At 46.0% G+C, this 18,787-nt stretch overlaps 8 protein-coding genes across 8 annotated transcripts; 2 read left to right on the forward strand and 6 right to left on the reverse strand.

The window, feature by feature from the left end:
• The first annotated feature begins 1 nt into the window (after nucleotide 1).
• On the forward strand, nucleotides 2-745 carry EDB93DRAFT_739153 (surfeit locus protein 5 subunit 22 of mediator complex-domain-containing protein). Its single transcript, XM_041457283.1, has 3 exons — nucleotides 2-327; nucleotides 375-443; nucleotides 501-745. The coding sequence occupies exons 1-3, from the start codon at nucleotides 121-123 to the stop codon at nucleotides 693-695; spliced, it is 471 nt and encodes a 156-aa protein (XP_041311712.1). The 5' UTR covers nucleotides 2-120; the 3' UTR covers nucleotides 696-745.
• Nucleotides 746-1,212: 467 nt separating this feature from the next.
• Nucleotides 1,213-3,634, reverse strand: EDB93DRAFT_1246474 (FAD binding domain-containing protein; the record flags this gene model as incomplete). Its single annotated transcript, XM_041452452.1, has 13 exons — nucleotides 1,213-1,289; nucleotides 1,344-2,103; nucleotides 2,157-2,183; nucleotides 2,234-2,258; nucleotides 2,309-2,318; nucleotides 2,371-2,426; nucleotides 2,475-2,651; nucleotides 2,697-2,731; nucleotides 2,786-2,846; nucleotides 2,888-3,159; nucleotides 3,208-3,366; nucleotides 3,433-3,552; nucleotides 3,605-3,634. The coding sequence occupies 13 exons, from the start codon at nucleotides 3,632-3,634 to the stop codon at nucleotides 1,213-1,215; spliced, it is 1,809 nt and encodes a 602-aa protein (XP_041311713.1).
• Nucleotides 3,635-3,648: 14 nt separating this feature from the next.
• Nucleotides 3,649-5,410, reverse strand: EDB93DRAFT_1199658 (uncharacterized protein). The gene is made up of 3 exons (XM_041450926.1): nucleotides 5,046-5,410; nucleotides 4,708-4,989; nucleotides 3,649-4,652 (listed from the first exon to the last, which is right to left on the reverse strand). Exons 1-3 carry the CDS (start codon nucleotides 5,157-5,159, stop codon nucleotides 4,122-4,124), a joined length of 927 nt encoding a protein of 308 aa, XP_041311714.1. The 5' UTR covers nucleotides 5,160-5,410; the 3' UTR covers nucleotides 3,649-4,121.
• Nucleotides 5,395-6,658, reverse strand: EDB93DRAFT_1122498 (SRA-YDG). Its single transcript, XM_041448595.1, has 10 exons — nucleotides 6,636-6,658; nucleotides 6,516-6,575; nucleotides 6,323-6,451; nucleotides 6,248-6,264; nucleotides 6,178-6,197; nucleotides 6,076-6,126; nucleotides 5,951-6,027; nucleotides 5,868-5,901; nucleotides 5,766-5,819; nucleotides 5,395-5,716 (listed from the first exon to the last, which is right to left on the reverse strand). The coding sequence occupies exons 1-10, from the start codon at nucleotides 6,644-6,646 to the stop codon at nucleotides 5,621-5,623; spliced, it is 549 nt and encodes a 182-aa protein (XP_041311715.1). The 5' UTR covers nucleotides 6,647-6,658; the 3' UTR covers nucleotides 5,395-5,620.
• A 626-nt stretch (nucleotides 6,659-7,284) lies between these two features.
• Nucleotides 7,285-8,469, reverse strand: EDB93DRAFT_1246477 (uncharacterized protein; the record flags this gene model as incomplete). Its single annotated transcript, XM_041452453.1, has 9 exons — nucleotides 7,285-7,375; nucleotides 7,429-7,487; nucleotides 7,541-7,642; nucleotides 7,708-7,837; nucleotides 7,898-7,973; nucleotides 8,038-8,085; nucleotides 8,136-8,147; nucleotides 8,220-8,284; nucleotides 8,339-8,469. 9 exons carry the CDS (start codon nucleotides 8,467-8,469, stop codon nucleotides 7,285-7,287), a joined length of 714 nt encoding a protein of 237 aa, XP_041311716.1.
• Nucleotides 8,470-8,882: 413 nt separating this feature from the next.
• On the reverse strand, nucleotides 8,883-10,948 carry EDB93DRAFT_1122510 (kinase-like domain-containing protein). The gene is made up of 8 exons (XM_041448596.1): nucleotides 10,748-10,948; nucleotides 10,564-10,686; nucleotides 10,413-10,509; nucleotides 10,249-10,354; nucleotides 9,863-10,199; nucleotides 9,669-9,812; nucleotides 9,484-9,620; nucleotides 8,883-9,431 (listed from the first exon to the last, which is right to left on the reverse strand). The coding sequence occupies exons 1-8, from the start codon at nucleotides 10,844-10,846 to the stop codon at nucleotides 9,212-9,214; spliced, it is 1,263 nt and encodes a 420-aa protein (XP_041311717.1). The 5' UTR covers nucleotides 10,847-10,948; the 3' UTR covers nucleotides 8,883-9,211.
• An 83-nt stretch (nucleotides 10,949-11,031) lies between these two features.
• Nucleotides 11,032-14,696, forward strand: EDB93DRAFT_1122521 (uncharacterized protein). Its single transcript, XM_041448597.1, has 19 exons — nucleotides 11,032-11,312; nucleotides 11,385-11,394; nucleotides 11,454-11,472; nucleotides 11,535-11,889; nucleotides 11,943-12,130; nucleotides 12,180-12,262; nucleotides 12,310-12,414; nucleotides 12,465-12,478; nucleotides 12,530-12,614; nucleotides 12,669-12,729; nucleotides 12,778-12,816; nucleotides 12,868-12,959; nucleotides 13,014-13,175; nucleotides 13,229-13,272; nucleotides 13,327-13,341; nucleotides 13,395-13,429; nucleotides 13,486-13,618; nucleotides 13,694-14,314; nucleotides 14,365-14,696. The coding sequence occupies exons 1-19, from the start codon at nucleotides 11,205-11,207 to the stop codon at nucleotides 14,452-14,454; spliced, it is 2,259 nt and encodes a 752-aa protein (XP_041311718.1). The 5' UTR covers nucleotides 11,032-11,204; the 3' UTR covers nucleotides 14,455-14,696.
• Nucleotides 14,697-16,245: 1,549 nt separating this feature from the next.
• On the reverse strand, nucleotides 16,246-18,755 carry EDB93DRAFT_1077840 (uncharacterized protein; the record flags this gene model as incomplete). The annotated part of the gene is made up of 11 exons (XM_041445343.1): nucleotides 16,246-16,461; nucleotides 16,513-16,648; nucleotides 16,703-16,822; nucleotides 16,876-17,028; nucleotides 17,078-17,203; nucleotides 17,257-17,460; nucleotides 17,521-17,758; nucleotides 17,808-17,967; nucleotides 18,022-18,065; nucleotides 18,116-18,529; nucleotides 18,602-18,755. 11 exons carry the CDS (start codon nucleotides 18,753-18,755, stop codon nucleotides 16,246-16,248), a joined length of 1,965 nt encoding a protein of 654 aa, XP_041311719.1.
• Nucleotides 18,756-18,787: the final 32 nt, after the last annotated feature.

Consider the following 18,787-nt stretch of genomic DNA (forward strand, 5'->3'; position numbering starts at 1 on the left):
TCGCGTCAATACATGCTTTCCGGTTCCACGACCTGCCTTTTGGGGCTGTTTCACGAACTGTGAAGCTGTGATCCTCCACTAGCGCACCATCTAAGCCAGTCGTGCAGACGATATCAACTAATGGCTGAGCCTCCCCAGACTGATGTCTCTCGTCCCTCAGCATTGCCTACAGCCAAGTTGCTTCAGCGCCCCACGTTCAATCAAGCTCTCGTCGATCAGAACTCGGATGAATACCTCGATGCCATCGAGGAAGAATGGAACAAGAAACTAGACGCCGAGGTAGAAGTATTGGTCGATGGTATGGTCGATATCGTTAGTCTGGCATCGGTAAGCGCTATACGTACTTTCTCGAGCTGTATCTCAATTTCTGTCAGATCGGAGACAAGGACAAGTTTCGAATCGCACAAGAGTCATTTCAGGCCGAATCTCGCGCTGAGTCTATGGTATGAGAAAGATCAAACTCTGTTCACTACAGATGGCTCATTACCGAAATCATCCAGGTCCGTGCAGCTAATTCACTATTGTCTATAACACATTCCTTGAAGTTGCTGCTTCTCTTATCTGACGAGGCTCAAATCGCCCACCGTCGGGATGCGGAACTCAAGCACGTACAACAGGAAAAGAATGAAGCACGCCAGAAAGTCGCCGAGCTTCTCGATAGGTTGATGAATTCGAAAGGGGACCCGTCGCAATGAGACATCATTCTCTCTCAATATCGTCGAATTCACCCGTCTTTCCCATAATCCTGAGGGAAATTTCCGATCCAAAGCTCACATTTTGCCCCCGGAGAGTTATTATACCCTCCCTGTGCCTATGCACTGTGTCCATAGGCCCGACTCCGGTCTCCACATCTTGCAGAATGTATCCCATCGCATCGAATTATTGTGGTGCAGGTAGTACTTCCCGGCGTTCGAGTCTGGCTGAAAACTATCCTTCCCAGATGGCCGCATGAATACTGTTGTTGCTCGTGTCGGGCAGTTTCTCAGATCTTTAGCCTGGCAGCACATCACCGTGTAATTTGCCCGGGCGTATCCATGTACTAGTTACTCCGACATGATTGTCACGTCTTCATTTCCAGTTTCCTCCAAAACACATGTCTATTGGAATCCTACACCACGTGCCCACGCATTCAGTTGTTTATCTGTCATGGCAGATTTTTGAAAAAGCCCGATCATGGAATGAATGCACTCAATCTTTGGACCCAGCGAGCCATTAAGCGAGTATCACAACTTTTGAGGAGTTCTTCACGGTACAACAACCTTCTCTATTCCATGCACTGACCTCGATTACTATGTGTCAATTAGTGTGGTTCTCTGTCGCATCGCATTCATTTTCTCATTTACAAACCGTTGCATGAGGTATATATACAAGAATAAGAAAGTCATAAGTAAAGAATGAATATTCGGACCGCCACGCGTCCAAAAATATCTTTGAGAAATACTTCTTTACGCCCTCTGTTCCGTGAACTATCGCCCCAATCACGCCGTCCGGCCGTATCACAAACACCTTCGTCTGGCCAGCTTCCACAAGGTAAGCAGAATAAGCATGACCCTCCTGATCAACAAGAATGAGATCAGCAGGAGATGCGACAGACGTCACCGATGCCAATGATGGCAGAACGACTGCCGATCGTAAGACACTTTTGTCGTATGCCGCCAGTGCACCCAAAATCGGGATAGCATCAGTGAGACTCGGCACAAATACAAGCATTGTGTGATACCAGGGTCTGTACAAACCAAAAAGTGTAGTCGCGTCAGGCTCTACGCACCCCACCTGCAACAGATCGGGCGCGTCAGGTGCCCTGTCACCAGCCTCCAGATTCCCCTCATCAAGCGCTCCGTATGCGTTGATGCGCTTCCCCTCGACTAAAGTCACAAATTCATCGAGAACGATAGTGCTGAATCGGCAGTTGATGCCAAGCATGAAGAGTATGGGACTTCGTTCGACCGGCGCGTCTCTAGATGTTATTGTTTTGTTGAGAATGGAGGTGGTCATCTCGAGCATCTCTGAGATCACAGGTAGACGCTCAGCGCTGTATGTCTCAAGAAGAGATTTGTCGGCGAGCCCTTTCTGGACGAGCGCAAGTTTCCATCCTAGATTGAACTGGTGTGGGGCGCGGTCAGTCGTGACATACATACTACGTCTACCCGACTCACTGCATCTTGTACGCCTGAATTGAGTCCCTGTTCACAAATAAATGACCAAGTACTAGCAAAAATCAAATCAACCATACCTGACCACCCGTTGGGCTGTGGACGCTTGGATGTGTTAGTAGCAGTTTGCAAAAAGGCGTTCAAAGAGGACCTACTGAGCAGCATCTACGACAATATGCTGAGCACAGCCATCCACATCTCAAGCAGAATCACATACCGCCTGCAACGAATACTCGACCCTCGCTAAACTTATTCACCATCCGAATATTGACTCTGGAACAAACAGATTAATGTATATTAACACAGAAACACAAAACTCACCGGAAGTAGCTCGTCCAAACCACCTTGTTGAATGTAATCTCCGTTGGCATCAACGACGCGATGGTCTCGAAGATAAGCTCTTCACTCTCAGCGATCTTCGTCAGATCTAGTTCGCGGCCGAAGAGGAAAAATTGCCAGCCGTCCTCGCCGATTTCGTCTGTTGGACGCAATGAGAGCCTGATATCGTCAATATATACATCTCAAAGCCTTGACTGAACATACCCTCGTTCACTAAAGTTACCAAATTGGTGCCAATGCTTCAAGACTGTGTTAGGACAGCTTGTTGTCAAATATGTAGAAAACGAGCGTACCAGTCTATCTAGGTCAACGACCGTCAAACAGATATCTCCGGTCACAATCCGGGTATCGTCTCTGGTCTCGCCCAAAAATGTGAGCCCAAGTCACTTGCGCACGATGCTTGCAAAGCCACTTTTAGTCTTGTGCATGTCGATGAATTTAATTGCATCTCCGAGTCACCTTTAGCACCATCGGCGCCGATGATCCATTTGGTATTAAAAGTCTCTGACTCTGGCATGCCATTCTTTGCCAGGATAGTAGTGACGCCCTCATCGGACTGCTCAAACGAGCGCAGTTCGGTGCCCATCTCGACAGAACAAGAAAACTTTTCTAGGTGGCGTCGCAGAATCACATCTAGGAGCTGCTGACCCATCGATCTGTGGCCGTTCTAAAAATTAATCAGCATCAAGATTTGATCAGGCGACGGTTTGTGCACAAATGGTATTGCTGGAGTAGGTTCCACATGCGGGGACAGCAATGAGTCTCTCAGAGGTTCTAACGTCCCGGGCTTGTATAAACGGATGGGAGGGGCTGGTTTTGCCAGACTGTTGACTTCTGAAATGTTCAAGAAGTTGTAGACTTCGCGGGTACGCGGCTACATAGAGTATGCATTCAGGTGAGACCACGGGACGGTGTGACTTGAAGTGGATGCGTGACAAACCCATATTCCAGTACCGCGCTGTCCGATGCGAGGGTGGGGGTCTTTATCGACGATGCGAACGGAGATGCCATTTTGGAGGAGCGTCAACGCTGCTACCAGACCCACTGGCCCAGCGCCAACCTAACAAGGAATTCAGCTGAGGTGCAAACATGTGTCATAGGGGGTCACTTACGATTAGTACAGGAGGATGAACAAAATTCATGATATATGACGCCTACACTGGCAGGAGGATATTAGTTAGTTCGAATTATAGAGAAGTTGGTCGTTATAAAATAGCGAAGCCGATCATGACGGGCACTGCGGTAGTGACGCAACCGCCGACGCTTACACGTTCACACAGCCCGCTTGCGTTTGATGACATTGAGTCCTAGGACAGAGATTCGGAGTTACTTGTTAGCTATAGTTGAGCTATAGCCTCATCGGATTGATATTCGGATCCTGCAATGGTGAGGGTGCAGCATTATATACAATGTTACCGCGCAATGACCAGGTAATTGATTGCATGGCGAAGGAGGCTAGCGTTGAAGAAAGACAAAGGTTGGTGCCCAGGAGCGCCTGGTATCGACTCTTGAGGGATCAATGACATTATTGAAATTTATGGATGACTGTATGTTTTCATGTTGATAAGTTGGAGATTTGGACTGTATTATCGTGCATGCGACAATCGTAATACAAAAGCATGTCATACCCTACAGCATCTTCTCACTGGCAATCAGTTCTTCCAGTTTATCGACATACGTACCGCTGAGTTGTCCAACAGCCATGAGCGGCCGTCGAACGTGAGTTTCACCATATCCGAAATGCTTCGATATCAAGGCCTTCATAGCACCGACTCCTCCAGCCTTGCTTGTTGCCCAATCTCCCTGACCTAGCTGAGCTTGAATTTTCATAGCCTCCTCGATCTTTCCTGCCTGGTAAAGTGCGTACATCTTCATGTGTAGCTTGGGCACGAGGTTCGGCAGCGCGGCAATTGCCCCAGCACTTCCGGAGAGGAGTCCTTGTAAGAGGACCTCTGATACACCAGCAAGAGTGCAAAATTCAGAAGGCGGCTTGACAGAAGTGATTCGGTGGAGCTTTCCAACATTTCCGCAAGACAACTTAGTGCCCACAATGTTGGGGTGTTCTGAGAGTGCGAGGATGATATCGGAATCCAGGTTGATGCCAGCAGTGACAGTTGGGAAGTTATACACCATGTATGGCAAAGGTGAATAATCTGCAACCTACGAATTCGAGGAAGTCAGCGACTCAGTCCAGTCAATTTTATGGAAGGCTTACTTCAAGGTGGTAACGGATTATGTTCTCTTTCGTCATCTCTCCAGGCCAGACAGAAGGTGTCAACACGAGTACAAAGGCAGCACCAGCATTTTTTGCATCTGCGCAGAGCTTCTTTGTCTCTCGTGCAGATTGGGCGCCGCAGCCTGCAATGATAACGACGTTCTGGAAGCCGTTTTCATCCAACGTCTTTCGAGTAAGGCTGATCGCCTCTTTGCGCTCGTCGTGTGACAAATGTTGAGCCTCTCCATTGCTTCCCTGCACGACGATACCTGTAACACCTCCCTGAGCAGATTGAAATGTTATCGACTGACATCAGGTAATTATAAGGTTGTTCACACCTGAGCGAGCCGCAAAACATGAGACTTTATAGCAGGGACATCAAAGTCCTCGTTCTCTTTGAAGAACAAGACAGCAGGCACGTAAATTCCGGAAGGGGGTACCGCAGCTGGCATGTTGCAGAAACCAATCGATTGGGTTGGCGAAAGGAAACAACGGCCGCTCTAGCAATTATATGACATTGCTCTCGCAAGCATATCATCTTCTGGCGGAGTTCCGAGAGCAAGGTCATTGGTTGGTGATACGGTCAGCTGGGGAACGGACCGGTGATGTCAGATACGAGAAAATAGCCAGGTCGGATTAGTGTAGGAATAGAATCCACATGCGGGATGTCGGAATCCCGAACTAGTATTAGACTAGAGAGAGGTCTCATTTTCAAGTTTAAACAGATACAAAGGTAGGTCTGTCACGGGATCTGCCGCATAAAATACATATATATGGATTGCTTCAGGTAAACTGATAATAAACGTCTTAAAACTACAAATGCAAGCAGATGACTGTACACACTACATGGGTATGAGGATATTATAGTACATGACAATTGAAAAGCCAAGATATCAGAACCATGACGGGCAGATTACCCAGTACGAGTTTTCTTCAGCATCTTTGCCAGTTTGCCTTTGGTGAGGGTGCGCCTTATTGGTATCGGCTTCTGGCCTTCCTCTTCAATTCGCTAGAGACAGAAATCAGTCACAATCATGGGCTTTTGCGGTGTTTCCTACTTTCAGCGTGAAGGTGCACATCTTAAAGCCTTTCTTTCCGTCCATCATCTTGGCCTGGCACGCATCAGTAATAGCTCATGACATGAAGAAAGGAACCAGCACCTCATCAACGACATACAACCCGTCGTAACGAAAACTAAATGTGAATCAGTAAATCGGACTAGGAGCAAGCGCACTTCCTTCACCCTTTGCGTGGGGAATAAGCATTGTCGTCATTCGCTCCGCGTACGACTCGCACTGGACGTTTGGTTTCTTCCGAGATCTACTCAGGATATTACTAGGGAGAACTGTCACAAATGAGATTACTTACAAACATGGCTCTATTACTTCCAGAATCAGGGGACTGGTCGGCTATTTGTTTCTGAAACGCAATGACAACATGTTTATAGGATGAGGACTTGATTATGCTTACTCCATCTTCATCTTGTCCACCTGAATAAGGGTTAACAGCGAAACACGGGCACTATAACGCGATTACTAACCTGAGCCAACATATGTACTGAACAAAATCGAATTAATATCAGTATGTGGAATGGCCAAGCAACAAACGGGCGTACATGGTATTTCCCCTGTCGACATTATCCTCGTACCCTTTGGACAAACATATGGAAAATGCGCCGAGCTCTTTATCCCCGTGTATGCCAGATTGGGGTAGTTTATGTACGCCTGCCTCAGCTAACATAGCTCTACAAGTATAGAAAAAGCAGTGTGAGTTCGTTGCGATATTATAATCGTACTCTATGCACTCACTTTGAGTTGAAATTTGTGCCAACCTCCACGCCGCTTATATGTCCAAACGTTCGTCCGTCGCTGTATCAAACGCAATTTTTGCTCAATGTTCTGCAAACAAGTTGAGTTTTTCGAGCTTACCGCGATGACATCTGATGTTCCGCAGAGTAGGATTGAACAAGTTTTTGATGACTCATCAAGCTTTAAGTCTTACCGTGGGAATAACGATTATGTCAAATGGTGAATTCTGCTACTGCTCGAGATGATACATGCCATGTTATTAAATACTAATCAAGACTCAAAGGATAATGTCCAAGAACTAGTCGATTGGAGAGACAAGAAAAGGTTGAAGCAATGGACATGGCAAAAAAGGTGAAGGCAGGTTGCACAAAAACTACCGTGAGTCCGTGACATAAGATGGGAGTCACTGTCCCTTTGTGCAGTTGCCATGATCTCCGAAAAAACGACGAATGTCACGGTTGCGTGAATATTTGTTGCATCGGAGAACCTGCAAGTCTTCCAAAAGTGCGTTACATTGACAGTATCTGCGACCCACCAGTCCTACTATGATGGCGATCCGTAATAAGCAAACGAAACATCATTGCCCTGCGACCGGCGAACAGGTCAATTTGAACTTGCAGGGGGAGCCATGAACCGAATTGTTGCGTCTTCCCATCATCTGTCAGACTGTCTCAGATAGCTTATCAGCTGTGTATCTAAGTATTTGATATGATCACTCGGACTGTTTTATTGGGATCTGGAAGTAGAGAGAAATTATGCAGCGTAGACATCATTCATCTACAGAACCTTTCGCGCTCGACAGAGGATCGATGCTTTTGATATCTTCTGGTCCAAGGGGAAAATAATACGGAATGAATTTTCTGATTGACGCCTTATGAACGAAGACATGTGCGAGGACATTAATGCCACGTACTCGTATACCTTCTGATCTCCGTTCCTGCCAGTAAAAATAACAAATACCACGTGGTCCAACTGAAATTTTATAGTTATGGTCATCCAAAAGTCACGAAAAAGCTCCCAGTTACCTGGTTATTTCCTTCTAAGAAAATGCGTGTCTCTTTGAGCGCAACGTGAGCTGCCTCGTCGATGGGGTATCCATAGATACCGGTTGAAATCAAGGGAAAGGCCTGCGCGTCATTTAGAGTGGCATGATGGCATTGCCTGCCAGACTAGAGAATTGTTGATGGCTTACTATGCTCTTGCAGTTGTTATCTACCGCTAACTGAAGACTTATTCTATAGCAGGACGCAAGCTGACCAGCCATTGTATTTGTGTCTGAAGAAACACTCCATCTTGGTCCTACAGCATGGATAACGTGTTTCCTGACGGGTAGGATATTGGAGTGAGGACAGCAGAGCGATTGCCAAAAACAGTGCACTTACGAAGGGAGCTGAAAGCCTGGAGTAATTTTAGCGTTTCCCGTTGGACAAGGGTGACGCCCAGGATACAATTCCCTGCCTATATCAAGTGAATGGGGTAAAGTAAGATTGAGACTAGCGCCGTGAAGGGGAGCAGATCGTACACGCTTTGGCGAGTGCTGGGCCAGCAGCCATGTGGATAGCCCCGTCCACTAAACCTTGTGAGTATCATATGACGGGCACACATGAGAGCTCGACAGACCTCCGCCCCCGCCTATGGATGGTTCACACATGTCAGCAGCTGAGCACTGACTCATTGTATACTATGGACCATGATACGACTCACCCTGCAATGTTGAATTGGCAGCGTTGACGATTGCATCCACCTCGATTTCAGTAATGTCACCTTGACTTATACGAGAGTTAGAAGAGAGGAATTCAGGAGTGCAGTGACCACTGGCTAACTAGAGGTGCACACGACTCAGAAGTGATCGCTTGGGTAGATAAATGGGCGTTTCGACGTTCTGAATAGTAGCATTCGCGAATAGTTCGCCCACAGTAGGAATACTTTGCGGCTGAATTCGATGATTGGACATTTGGGAAGTTTGAGTCACAGTAAACGATAAACGGTGTTTATTCAAGTTAATTGGCTGACTAAGCGGCGGCTATACTGAGGTGACTGATGCCATATAGAAGTGCGACAAGTGCCTCATCAGTTCTTCGAATTGAATATACTATCATGAGACTGCAAATGTTACAAATGTCCGGGCAAATCAAACACACGTTCAGGCAATCTCTAGGACCATTATTGGATTCGTCAAAAGCTTGTACATTCCCCAAATTTGCCTTGCCAAATGAATGGTTGCAACGTCACCCACGCGTGCACTATCAGGCTCGATCAACTGACTAGCGTGGCACTGCAAGACAAGGAACCTAGTAGGAGCTAAAGTATCGCAAGATCGCTTTTCTTATAGTTTCTCGCTCGAGTCGAGTATAAAAAGAATGGAGCTAGCACTGGCACCTGTAGTAATGGAGTCACAGTTGATCAAACGGATGCAAGCTTATCGTTTACGACGGTAGATACACCAGCTAGAACACTGCTACCAATGGTAGTATCTACATAAATGCCACGACGCGAGCTAGGAAGTACGAAAATGTGCATAAATTGACTAATGCAAAAGGCTTCAGGAAATGTAGATGATATGAATGCTTCAGTTAGAAAATACAACATTAAGTGCACATTGGGCATCTGAAAAGTCGAATACAAATGAGATGCAGTCCAGGTAGTGGGAGCTAAGGACGGACCGTTAATATTAAGGTAATAGAAACAGCAATATGCTAAAGAGGTATGGACATATTCTGGTGCCAAGTGGTATCCAAAGCTGGAGAACCGGCTTGAGATCTGTCTCCCATCGTCGTGGTTGGAACAAGAGTGTTTGAAATTGACTGAACAACCGGGATTTGGTCAGATTCTAAGCTCCGTACGACAGTGGTAATGGGCTCGTTATGAGGATAATACGACCTGCGCTTGGTGGACATGAAGTCATAAACGGTGAACCTAGTGACGAAACCGAGTTAGAACTATCATGGAACTTGTATGGCGAACCTACTGCTCTTCCAACTGCCTCACTTCCGGCTTCATTTTGGCTAAATCCAGATTTGCCTTGCGTTTTGTGTGGGTCAGTGGTTTTTCAACCATCAGGAACTCATCGAGTTCATGAGTTACGTCAAAATTAGCTTTCTTCATCTGCATGGGGAATGATTATAGAATCGATCAACAATTTACAATACTCACGTCTGGAACGAAAGGAGACTGAGTATCTTTCATATCCATTCTTTGCCAATCTATACCCTGCAGCCATGCATGGTTTTGAATATCTCGGAAGCCTTGACCGTGTGGTCGACATCCAAGACGTTGGCTAACATTACGTTCGAGCAACTGCGACCAGATTAAGAAACAAAGGAATACTAGCGAGTGTCGGCACTCACTGCTTGCACAAACTTCACGCAGTTTGAACTGCATTTCTTATTGGCATCATCGGGAAACCTCATAGGATCTTTGAGAATGGAGTTGGTCATCTTCTCTGATGTGCGTCCATCAAACGGACGTCGTCGGAACAACAACTCGTAGATTGTAATACCGAAACTCCACCAATCGACACACCATGTATATCCTTTCCTTCCAACGACTTCGGGAGCCATATATGCCATACTACCAGCGACACTAGTATGCAACCGACGCTCCGAATAATGAATGGCAACATTGAAATCGGTGATATGTGCATGACCCTTTGCATCAAGTACGATATTATCTGGTTTAAGGTCACTGTAGCTCCAGTTAATGACCAAGGTATTCCGCTGCAAAAAAATCTTACCGATGAATAATGCGCTGCTTGTGCAAATAAACAAGAGCCGAGGCCAGCTCTGCAGCCCAAAATTGAACCACGTTCTCGCTGAAGCATCCTCTGCTTTCCAAATGGACTGGTTGTGGCACACAATTTAAAATAATGCCAGTAGAACAAGGCCTTGATTGACTCACATCGGAGGTCTCCACCTAGCATGAGGTCAAGCACAAAGAAACAGTTTTCGTCATCCTGGAATGCATATCGCAAGTTGACAATGAAAGGGTGGTCTATCTATAAAAAAGGAGTTTGAGAATTGAAAACGCAAGCAACAAAGGTAACACGCGCCTCCTCAAGTAGTCTGCGTTCTTGTATGATGTTCGCCACAGCCTTTTGCTTGATACATCGCGCTTTATCAATATATTTGAGGGCATAAAGCTTCTTAGAACGCTTGTGTTCGACTACCCTGACCTAAGCAGACACTGCATTATGGGTGACCACACAAAGGAACAGAGAATCAAAGATGGCCGACCTTGCCGAAAGCTCCTTTGCCCACTGCTCTATGGAGGTCGAAGTGAAAGAGATTGACTTCTGAATCAAAATCCACAGGTTCAGAAAAACAGCATCCCATGGCTCATCACAGGATGGCGTCGAAGGTTAACGAGCGGGAGAAGAATTTAGGGGACTTTATTGGAGAGAAAACAAAAGGATATTACTCGCCTGGAGACTTTGTATCTCAATAAGGAACGTTCCGAACCGCTGGACTCGGATAAGTTAGATTATGTTATTTACGGCATAAAATAATAACAACACAAACTTAATCCCTTGAACACTCAGCAACACTCAGTACCTCTCTGACCCCGACGACCTACTTGACCCCTTCCGAGTTAACGTTAACGTTGACCACTCGTGCGAGTGATCAGACCTAGGATTCTCAGGAGAATTACGCTACTCCCTAACTAAGCCACCTGCGAGTTGATTTGGCTGACATGGATGCGGAGGATCAAATAAGTCAAGGGTTGCTCGCTCCTTCACAGGATTTTTTGGCATCTGTGAAAGTGTTCCCGCTTATTCCTTACTTGAAGAAAGACGTGATTGTGAGTTTCATCTTTGAACTTGAGCACATGCTATGATTGACGCTTTGGTTGGCTATGGGCCCATCAATGTAGAACACTATCGGTGAGAGACTTTATTGAAATGCCTATATTATTGATCCACGTGGTTGACGAACGTCTCAGATAGTCCGCTTAGTTGGGAGTACGTTGATGTTGCTATGTTTTGCGGTAATTCGGGCTGGGCTATTCATGACATATCCACAGACAACTCACAGCCTCGGACATCAATTTTGCCATAGTGCGCCCCCTGGTGACGAAGTACGCGAAGCTCAGCAACATGGCTATAGTGTACGCGTGCATGGTTGTTCGTTCATACTTCTTAGCACAGTCAGGCTCGGACTTGGCTCACGCCGGGGTGATGTATTCGCGCGCCACCCTTTGTGAGATCATGGCATTGAAGCTTTTGAGCCACTTCGCATCGAGCAAGATACAGTTGGTAGCTGTTTTGACGACCCTTTGGTGTCCGTTAGCAGGAGCGCCAGACGATGTGATCGAGGAGGTGAAAGACGCTATTGGGGGGAAAGATGAGTATGTCGATGACCCTCAGTGCGCCATTGAGGTCAGCTCAGGCCATATCTTTTTCTTCAGTCAATATTAATGGCCCTTGATAAGATGGCAATCGCCACGAAGGCAAAGACCTTCCTAGCTTCCGCAATTGTTCAGAGCGTTGTAACTGACATATACAATGGGCGCATCATAGTTTCCATCACTGGCAACAGGTCGATGGTGCCAGACAATTACAAGCAGAGGGCGATCATGGTGTACAACCCGCGTACGGCACCGATGCTCGATCACTACAGGTTCATCAGACATTCGTACTTTTCACACGTCGAGCTCACACTTTATCAGATTGAAAGTTCCACGATATTCTGCGATCTTGCATTTTGTCAACATAGCCGTGCTTCTGGTAGTTTTCTTTGCATGTATATGGAGTGGGTTTACAGCTTGACTGCAAGTCAGAGTGGCCAATGATTTTTAGCGCAAGATGTCTCTCATGTGACTCTGTGGGAGTCTGTGTTCTTGGTCTTTGCGATTGCCTTTACACTGCAAGAGTACACGGCTTCTAAGGAGTATGGGTGGACTAGTCAGTACATGTTCAGCTGTCACATTTTGATTTCTAATGTACTTGTGCAGTTTACATTGCCAACGTAATTTCATCCCTGGGTCCAAGCCCCCTTGGCTGAAGTTTGCTTCTCTAGATATGGAACGTTTTTGACACATCATTTGTCATAATATTTCTCGGCTATCTGGTTTTGCGAGTCAAAGGGCTGTGGAACGATGACGGTTAGTTGTGTCGTTCGTGCATGTGATTAAGACTCAATCAGAAGTTGCTATTAGGAGAGATGTCTCAGCTTTCTTTTGACCTACTAGCTTGCGGCTGTTGCGTTCTTGTTCCTCGGTATAATTGGATCCCTTGCACATCATGACTTGTTAATTTCTTTTACAGGCTAGCTTTTTATGCAATAACTAATAACGTTGTCGTTTTGTAAATTGTTTCATCCTTCTCTTGTATTCCTGCTAAATTCTCTACTGAAAGGGCGTTGCGCGCAATGATAGCTGAATTTATTTTTTTCATTGGCATAGCGGTGGTTTGTTTTTCTGGTATTTTGCTGACCTTGTACATCTTGGGTAATTTTTTAAATCATTTACACCGCTAAACTGAGACTGACTGTTCTATCCAAGCGTCAGGTACATGGACGATACGCAATATTGCTTGGTTGATGGTTCAGATCTGGTTCGGCAGCACGTACCTCAGTTTTGCCCAAGCAAAAAGCTTCCATCCGCTGTTCGGTCCTATCTTAATGACGTTCTTCGCGGCATTGTCAGGCACCCTTCTCTTGACTAGTGCGTATTCACTACTAATGATGACGGGGTCGTTGTTGAGGTTGACATGTTAGTTCTCATTTCCATTTTGTCAAATACCGCTGCCCGAATCGATGCAGTAAGTGATAAGCGGCAAATTACTGATCCTGTGCTGAAATAACAGCATTTTCAGAATGCAACCCAAGAGGTAAGGAAATCAGAATATTAGTCAGTTGTTCACTTGTCTGACTCGGTGTCAAGTTTCTGCTTCAATGCACTATATCGACCATTCAGGGGTAAGGCGCCTTCGATGATACTTCAAATCATGACACACTGCAGCTAATTTCACCAGCGTAAAATCGGATGCTTTATTCAGCTACCAACCTCCTTTCAACATTCTTGCCTTCGTCATACTCAAACCTGCAAGTTACATCCTTTCGCCCCGCTCTTTGCACTCTGCGAACGTGTTTCTGATTAGGCTTACAGTAAGCATTTTAACATTTTGATAACCCACCACTTACAGACCGTTCTCTGCACTGCACCGTGTTTGTTCGCTATAGTCATTCCCTGTTTTGGTCGCCATCGGCATGTACGAACGTATCCTGGCTTCTGAACAGCGGCGGCGTGAGTCTGGCAAGGGTGCTTCCCGCAGTCTGTATCACAGCATTCCAAGGCACATCAAGAACATGCCATTTGTCGACTATTTTGTCGGCTCAAAGTCGGCGGACTTGTACGAGGCCATTTTTGAGGTCGAGGATTCCAGAGAATTTAATCTTTTTGGTGACTTGGAGGAGGAGTTCAGCTTGCAATCACCACTTACATCTAGACATGAAGACTCTGGGTCATCAACCATTTTGGAACCGCGGTGTTACAAGAGATCTGCCTCACTTTCAAAGAAGTCGCAATCACAACCCCCGAGGGCTCGAAAGGTCAGCGCATTGCCCCCGTTATCAGAACCATCAGGCACAGGAAAGATCCTTCACCTGAATACGTCCAGTCCAATCACAAGTCTGTTCTTACAACGCTTCAACCATCCGTCGTCTGCTCCACCGGTGGAAATGCTACCTGATGTCACGAACGTGGACAAGTTGGACTCCTCTGTCAAGCGGATTGAAGCACTGTTAGAGGATTGTCGTGAATTACCAGCCCGTAAACTAAAAGACGAGATGAAAGAGTTACAAGTGAGTTAACATAGCGCCATCATGCTATGAGATGACGAACCGTTTTGCAGGACCGTCAGGCTCGCATCGAGAACATTCTATTAGCCTTGACCCGCGGAATGCGACATGAAACGGAAAATTTGCGGCAAAATACTGCATAATTTGTCGGATATTACTAAAAGCTAGTTCGGATACTCCCTACAGCCAACATTTAATTGTGAATGCTGACAAGGGGGTAGCAGGATAAGGAATTCGAACACCAACCTACCTAGTTGCACTTGTTTGTTCGCTTTCGGGGTCTCAGATTTGACTTTTTGTCTATCTTTTTGTTCTTCGTATGTTTGAACATGATGTATTAAGAGGATATCTTTCTATAGTATAAATGAACATATTTTGACGAGCATGAGGAATACTCGTCCGTGAAGAAGTGGCTGCAGGAAGTGATGCAATTTTTACACCAAAGATCTAGGGGGAGAATTACTGCATTTGGTCACCCGCGGTCTGGCAAACAATGCGTCTGTCACGTCCGTCTGACGTGTCGTCCCGGACCTATGTCTGACACTGCATGGCCCTCCAGTCCCTCTTTTCACTACAATACATTGCATAATAAGGTGTTACACAGCACCTGCCAGTGGCCACTGGATGGCTTCTCCGACTCTGACTTTGAGCTTAGCTCTGATTCCGAGCCTACCCCCGAGGGTGGAACCACTCTCGCACATTACAATCCAGAGCCTGCACCTGCCGAAATTCTTTATGTCCTGGATTATGACTCAGAGGTGGATATGACAATAGAGGATGACATGACAATAGAGGATGACTGCCAATTTGAATCAGTGTTCGAGTTGGAAGAATGATTGACCCATGTGGATTTTGCAGACAGTCAGGCCATCCGGTGAAACTCATCAAGCAAAAAAGAACATTTCAGCCGCAATCCTTGTGTCCCCAGGCAATATCGTTCAGTCTTGGGGCAGCCACAAACAGCTCAAAGGCATCCCCATCCACAAATGCACAAATTCGGTGTCAACTATGCCCAGTGTCATCAGGTGATCGCACCATCTGCTGGAAATACAATGTTCACCAAGACGTCACCAGTTCTCATGACACTTCCTTCTGGCTGGCTTCACAAAGGAAATTGAAATTTCGCAGCTTGAAAAGGAATGCCTCAGGATACCACTGGATTTGATTGACAACAGTGTTCAGGATGACTCAAACGCAACTGCTGTGGCTAGTACTAGTCAAAACTCGTTAACAAAGCGCAGGCGTCAAACACTTCAAGGCAACACTGGTTCCAAGCGCTCAAAGAAGGTTTAAATTTCAAATTTGATTCACACACATACAGTACATCGAAGCTACTCCTACTATTACCTTAGTACTAGACCTATCATAATAGTCATATGTAACTGCGCAATGCACAATTTAATGTCACAAGCTGCTTTACCATCAAGCTGTGTTCTGAAGCTATTACTTACTTACAATTCAATATGTAGTGCGTGGACTTAGCGAAATTTTTGCTGGTCGAGTATGGTACAGGTATGGTATAGTATTCGACTCGTTTTCGGGGTCCTGGTCACTCAACTTTTGCGAGTCCGTGTTCAAAACTTTATGTTTGCTACCCCCTTGAATGCTGATACCAAAATTATTGGCATCGAATCGAAATGTTGGAGCTTGAACTTTGCCTTATACATGTTTTAAATCCAATTTTGTCTTTGAGAGTAGTACTCTATATAAGACAGTACTGTCTAGTCTATGTGCGTCAATATGCGGCTATTAGTATTAGGAAGAAATGTTATTGGTTGGGCGAGTCTGACACCAGGAAAAGTTTTGTAAACAAATGTGATGCATATCCTGAGAAAAATTGTGCATATTTCGATCCATTTGTCTGTTGCGCGGATGATGGACAGTTTTGGAATAAAATCGCAGAAATGCATAGGGATCAAATTCTTTTGATTAAATCAACTAACGCTCATTGCCACATCTGCGCCTGGTTTATCCGCTTTGGTCTTTTTGGAAGCATCTAGGACCTTGGTCTTCAGAGAGACCATCATAGTCCGAAAAGCTTCCTCGCCACCTGGGTAAACTTTCTCCAACGAACCGCAACAAAGGTCAGACTCCAAAGCGAGGTTCAGCAGTTCAATTAAGTGCCCATTGATGGGATCAATGCTCAGTGCCTTTGTGACGGGTGTTAGGAATAAACCATGATGCCAAGAGCTGCAGTATACCTCGTGATATTTGATGATTGCCTTATCGATCTCCCCAAGATGATGATATACCATGGCCAGATAACCAAGACCCTGAGGATGTTGGGGTTCAATTTCCAACACATGTTGATAGTTTGTCTTGGCCATCTCATAATTCCTGGGATAAGCACATCAGGTTTGCACGCTCTGGAGCACCCTAAGCTAAACTCACCTCAATTTCCTATAGCAAGTTCCGAGATTGAGGTATGTTGTCGTCCATGACATCTGGGAGCTTTGGGTCACTTGGGCAAGTTCGAGCGAACGTTTGAAAAGATCCGCTGCTCGCTGGTAGCTGGTGATTCAATCAGCACAAGCCTCAGAAGATTGACTCAGCGCTGGGCTTACTCTCCGTGCGTGAACGCCATAACTCCCAATTCATTGAAAAGAAGAGGGTCTCCATCACATGCGGCGTAAGCAGCGTTCAATGCTTCATCTGCTAACAAATGATTGGACAGCATAATTTGCTCCATGCCCACAAACAGCAAAGGCAAATGGGATCTTGGTTTCTTCAGCATGTCTATCACGATCCAGCTGATTGAAACCTTACCCTGTAAACATGCGAGCGCAGGTCGAATATGCAGTGACAGCGTGGTCATGCTCGCCTTCCATCGCAAACGTGTGGGCAAACGCGATCCATGCAGGCCCAAATCGTGGATCCATTAATGATGTTTTACTGGGGATGGTTGGTTGACAGGCATGTGAAGGAAGAAGATATGATAAACTCACCTGAAGTACTGTCGGGCTTGTGGCCATTTCCCAGACGCAAGATACCAAACTCCAACTGCATACCAGCTAATGGGGTTCTCAGGTTCCCTTTCCACAAGTTCATGTGCTAAAATAAAGAGTTTTGAGTGAAGATGATTAAGATGGTACATGCAAGCAATGTGCAGCGGCATGGTAGTATCATGAATAGAAACCAGCCCTAATATCCTGCGAAGATATTTGAGACATCTGAGATGGATTTAAACTCCTCTTGACAAGCGTTCTGACCTTTTCGTGATGGCATAACAGTCGGCCCAGCGGAATTGAGCATAGAGTGCATCAGCAAAACTGAATAACACATCAGGATTGTCAGAGAGTCCAAACTCCTCGACAAGACGTCTCCGGGTAAGGGCATGCTCTTCCGCGTGTTTATACTTCCGCAACTGAGAAGTGTATATGAGCTGCACAAAATCGGCATCGTCTTGCGTTTGTTCCCTGTAAGCGAGACCCTGGACGAACTCCCATTCTATGGCAGTCAAATACTAGAAAATGAACAATGACACTTGTAGCCTGACCTTCGTCCGGAGTCATCATTTCACCACTGACTAGTTGGTCGAATGCATCATAACATTTGACGTCCAAAGTTAATGCCTCCATAAAGCACAGCTTTGCTTGGTCTCCACGATTCAGCTTAAGCATAAGTATGCCACGCAAATGGCACATGGAAGCTTCGACCTACACAACCAAGCAAGGTTCAAGCATTGTGGTCAGGAATATACGTCCGCTTACTTTGATACCACCGTCAACATTCGGCACGGCAGGCCCACTCCTTGCTGAATTATCTATTAGTGGGTGGCAGTAGCTGTGCATAATTAATATCAACCTGAATGACGGAATGGATTCGCTTCGCCAAGCATCTCTGTCGCGTCTGTCCAATTCCCTTGTCGCACTTGACACTGCGCAGCGAGATACCTGCATGCTACGCTCATGTCCACAAGTCTCGATACGGAATCCTGTAGCTTTTCAGGAATTTGTATCATGCCAGCGTCACCCATTGGCAATTGAGGCATTATACTTGTGTCAGGGTGCCCTTCCTTTCCTTTGCCTTTTGTGTCCGCGGTCAAACCGCCCATTTTAAGATCGTCTACTAGCCCATGTTCAAGACCATTCAACGGTGCGCTCTGCACTTTTGGTGGTGTCATAGTAGGAAAGGGCCTAGTCAAGAGTCTCTCAGCACGCGCGTACTGATGGGTCATGAAGTAAGTCTGAGCTAGCCAAAACGCGTCATTTGGGTCATCTTCACATCATAGAATATACACCAATAACAAGGAATCAGAGCAATAGCAATCATCGAGGCGGCGCGACTTACTGGTCCATGACAGTATCTTGTCTCCCCAGAAGGCGGCAGTTTCATACAAGTGCTGCATCAAAGCATCGTGCCGCCATAGCCTCATGCGGTCAATCATCCCCCACTCGCCATCGTCATTGTCATATTCTATTTCAGTGTCCTGAAAAACATCCATGGAATCATTTGCAAGCGGATGACGGCCTATGC

The sequence above is a fragment of the Suillus bovinus genome, assembly GCF_016758785.1.
Source record: "Suillus bovinus strain UH-Sbo-P2 chromosome Unknown EDB93scaffold_6, whole genome shotgun sequence".
Lineage (NCBI taxonomy): Eukaryota > Fungi > Basidiomycota > Agaricomycetes > Boletales > Suillaceae > Suillus > Suillus bovinus.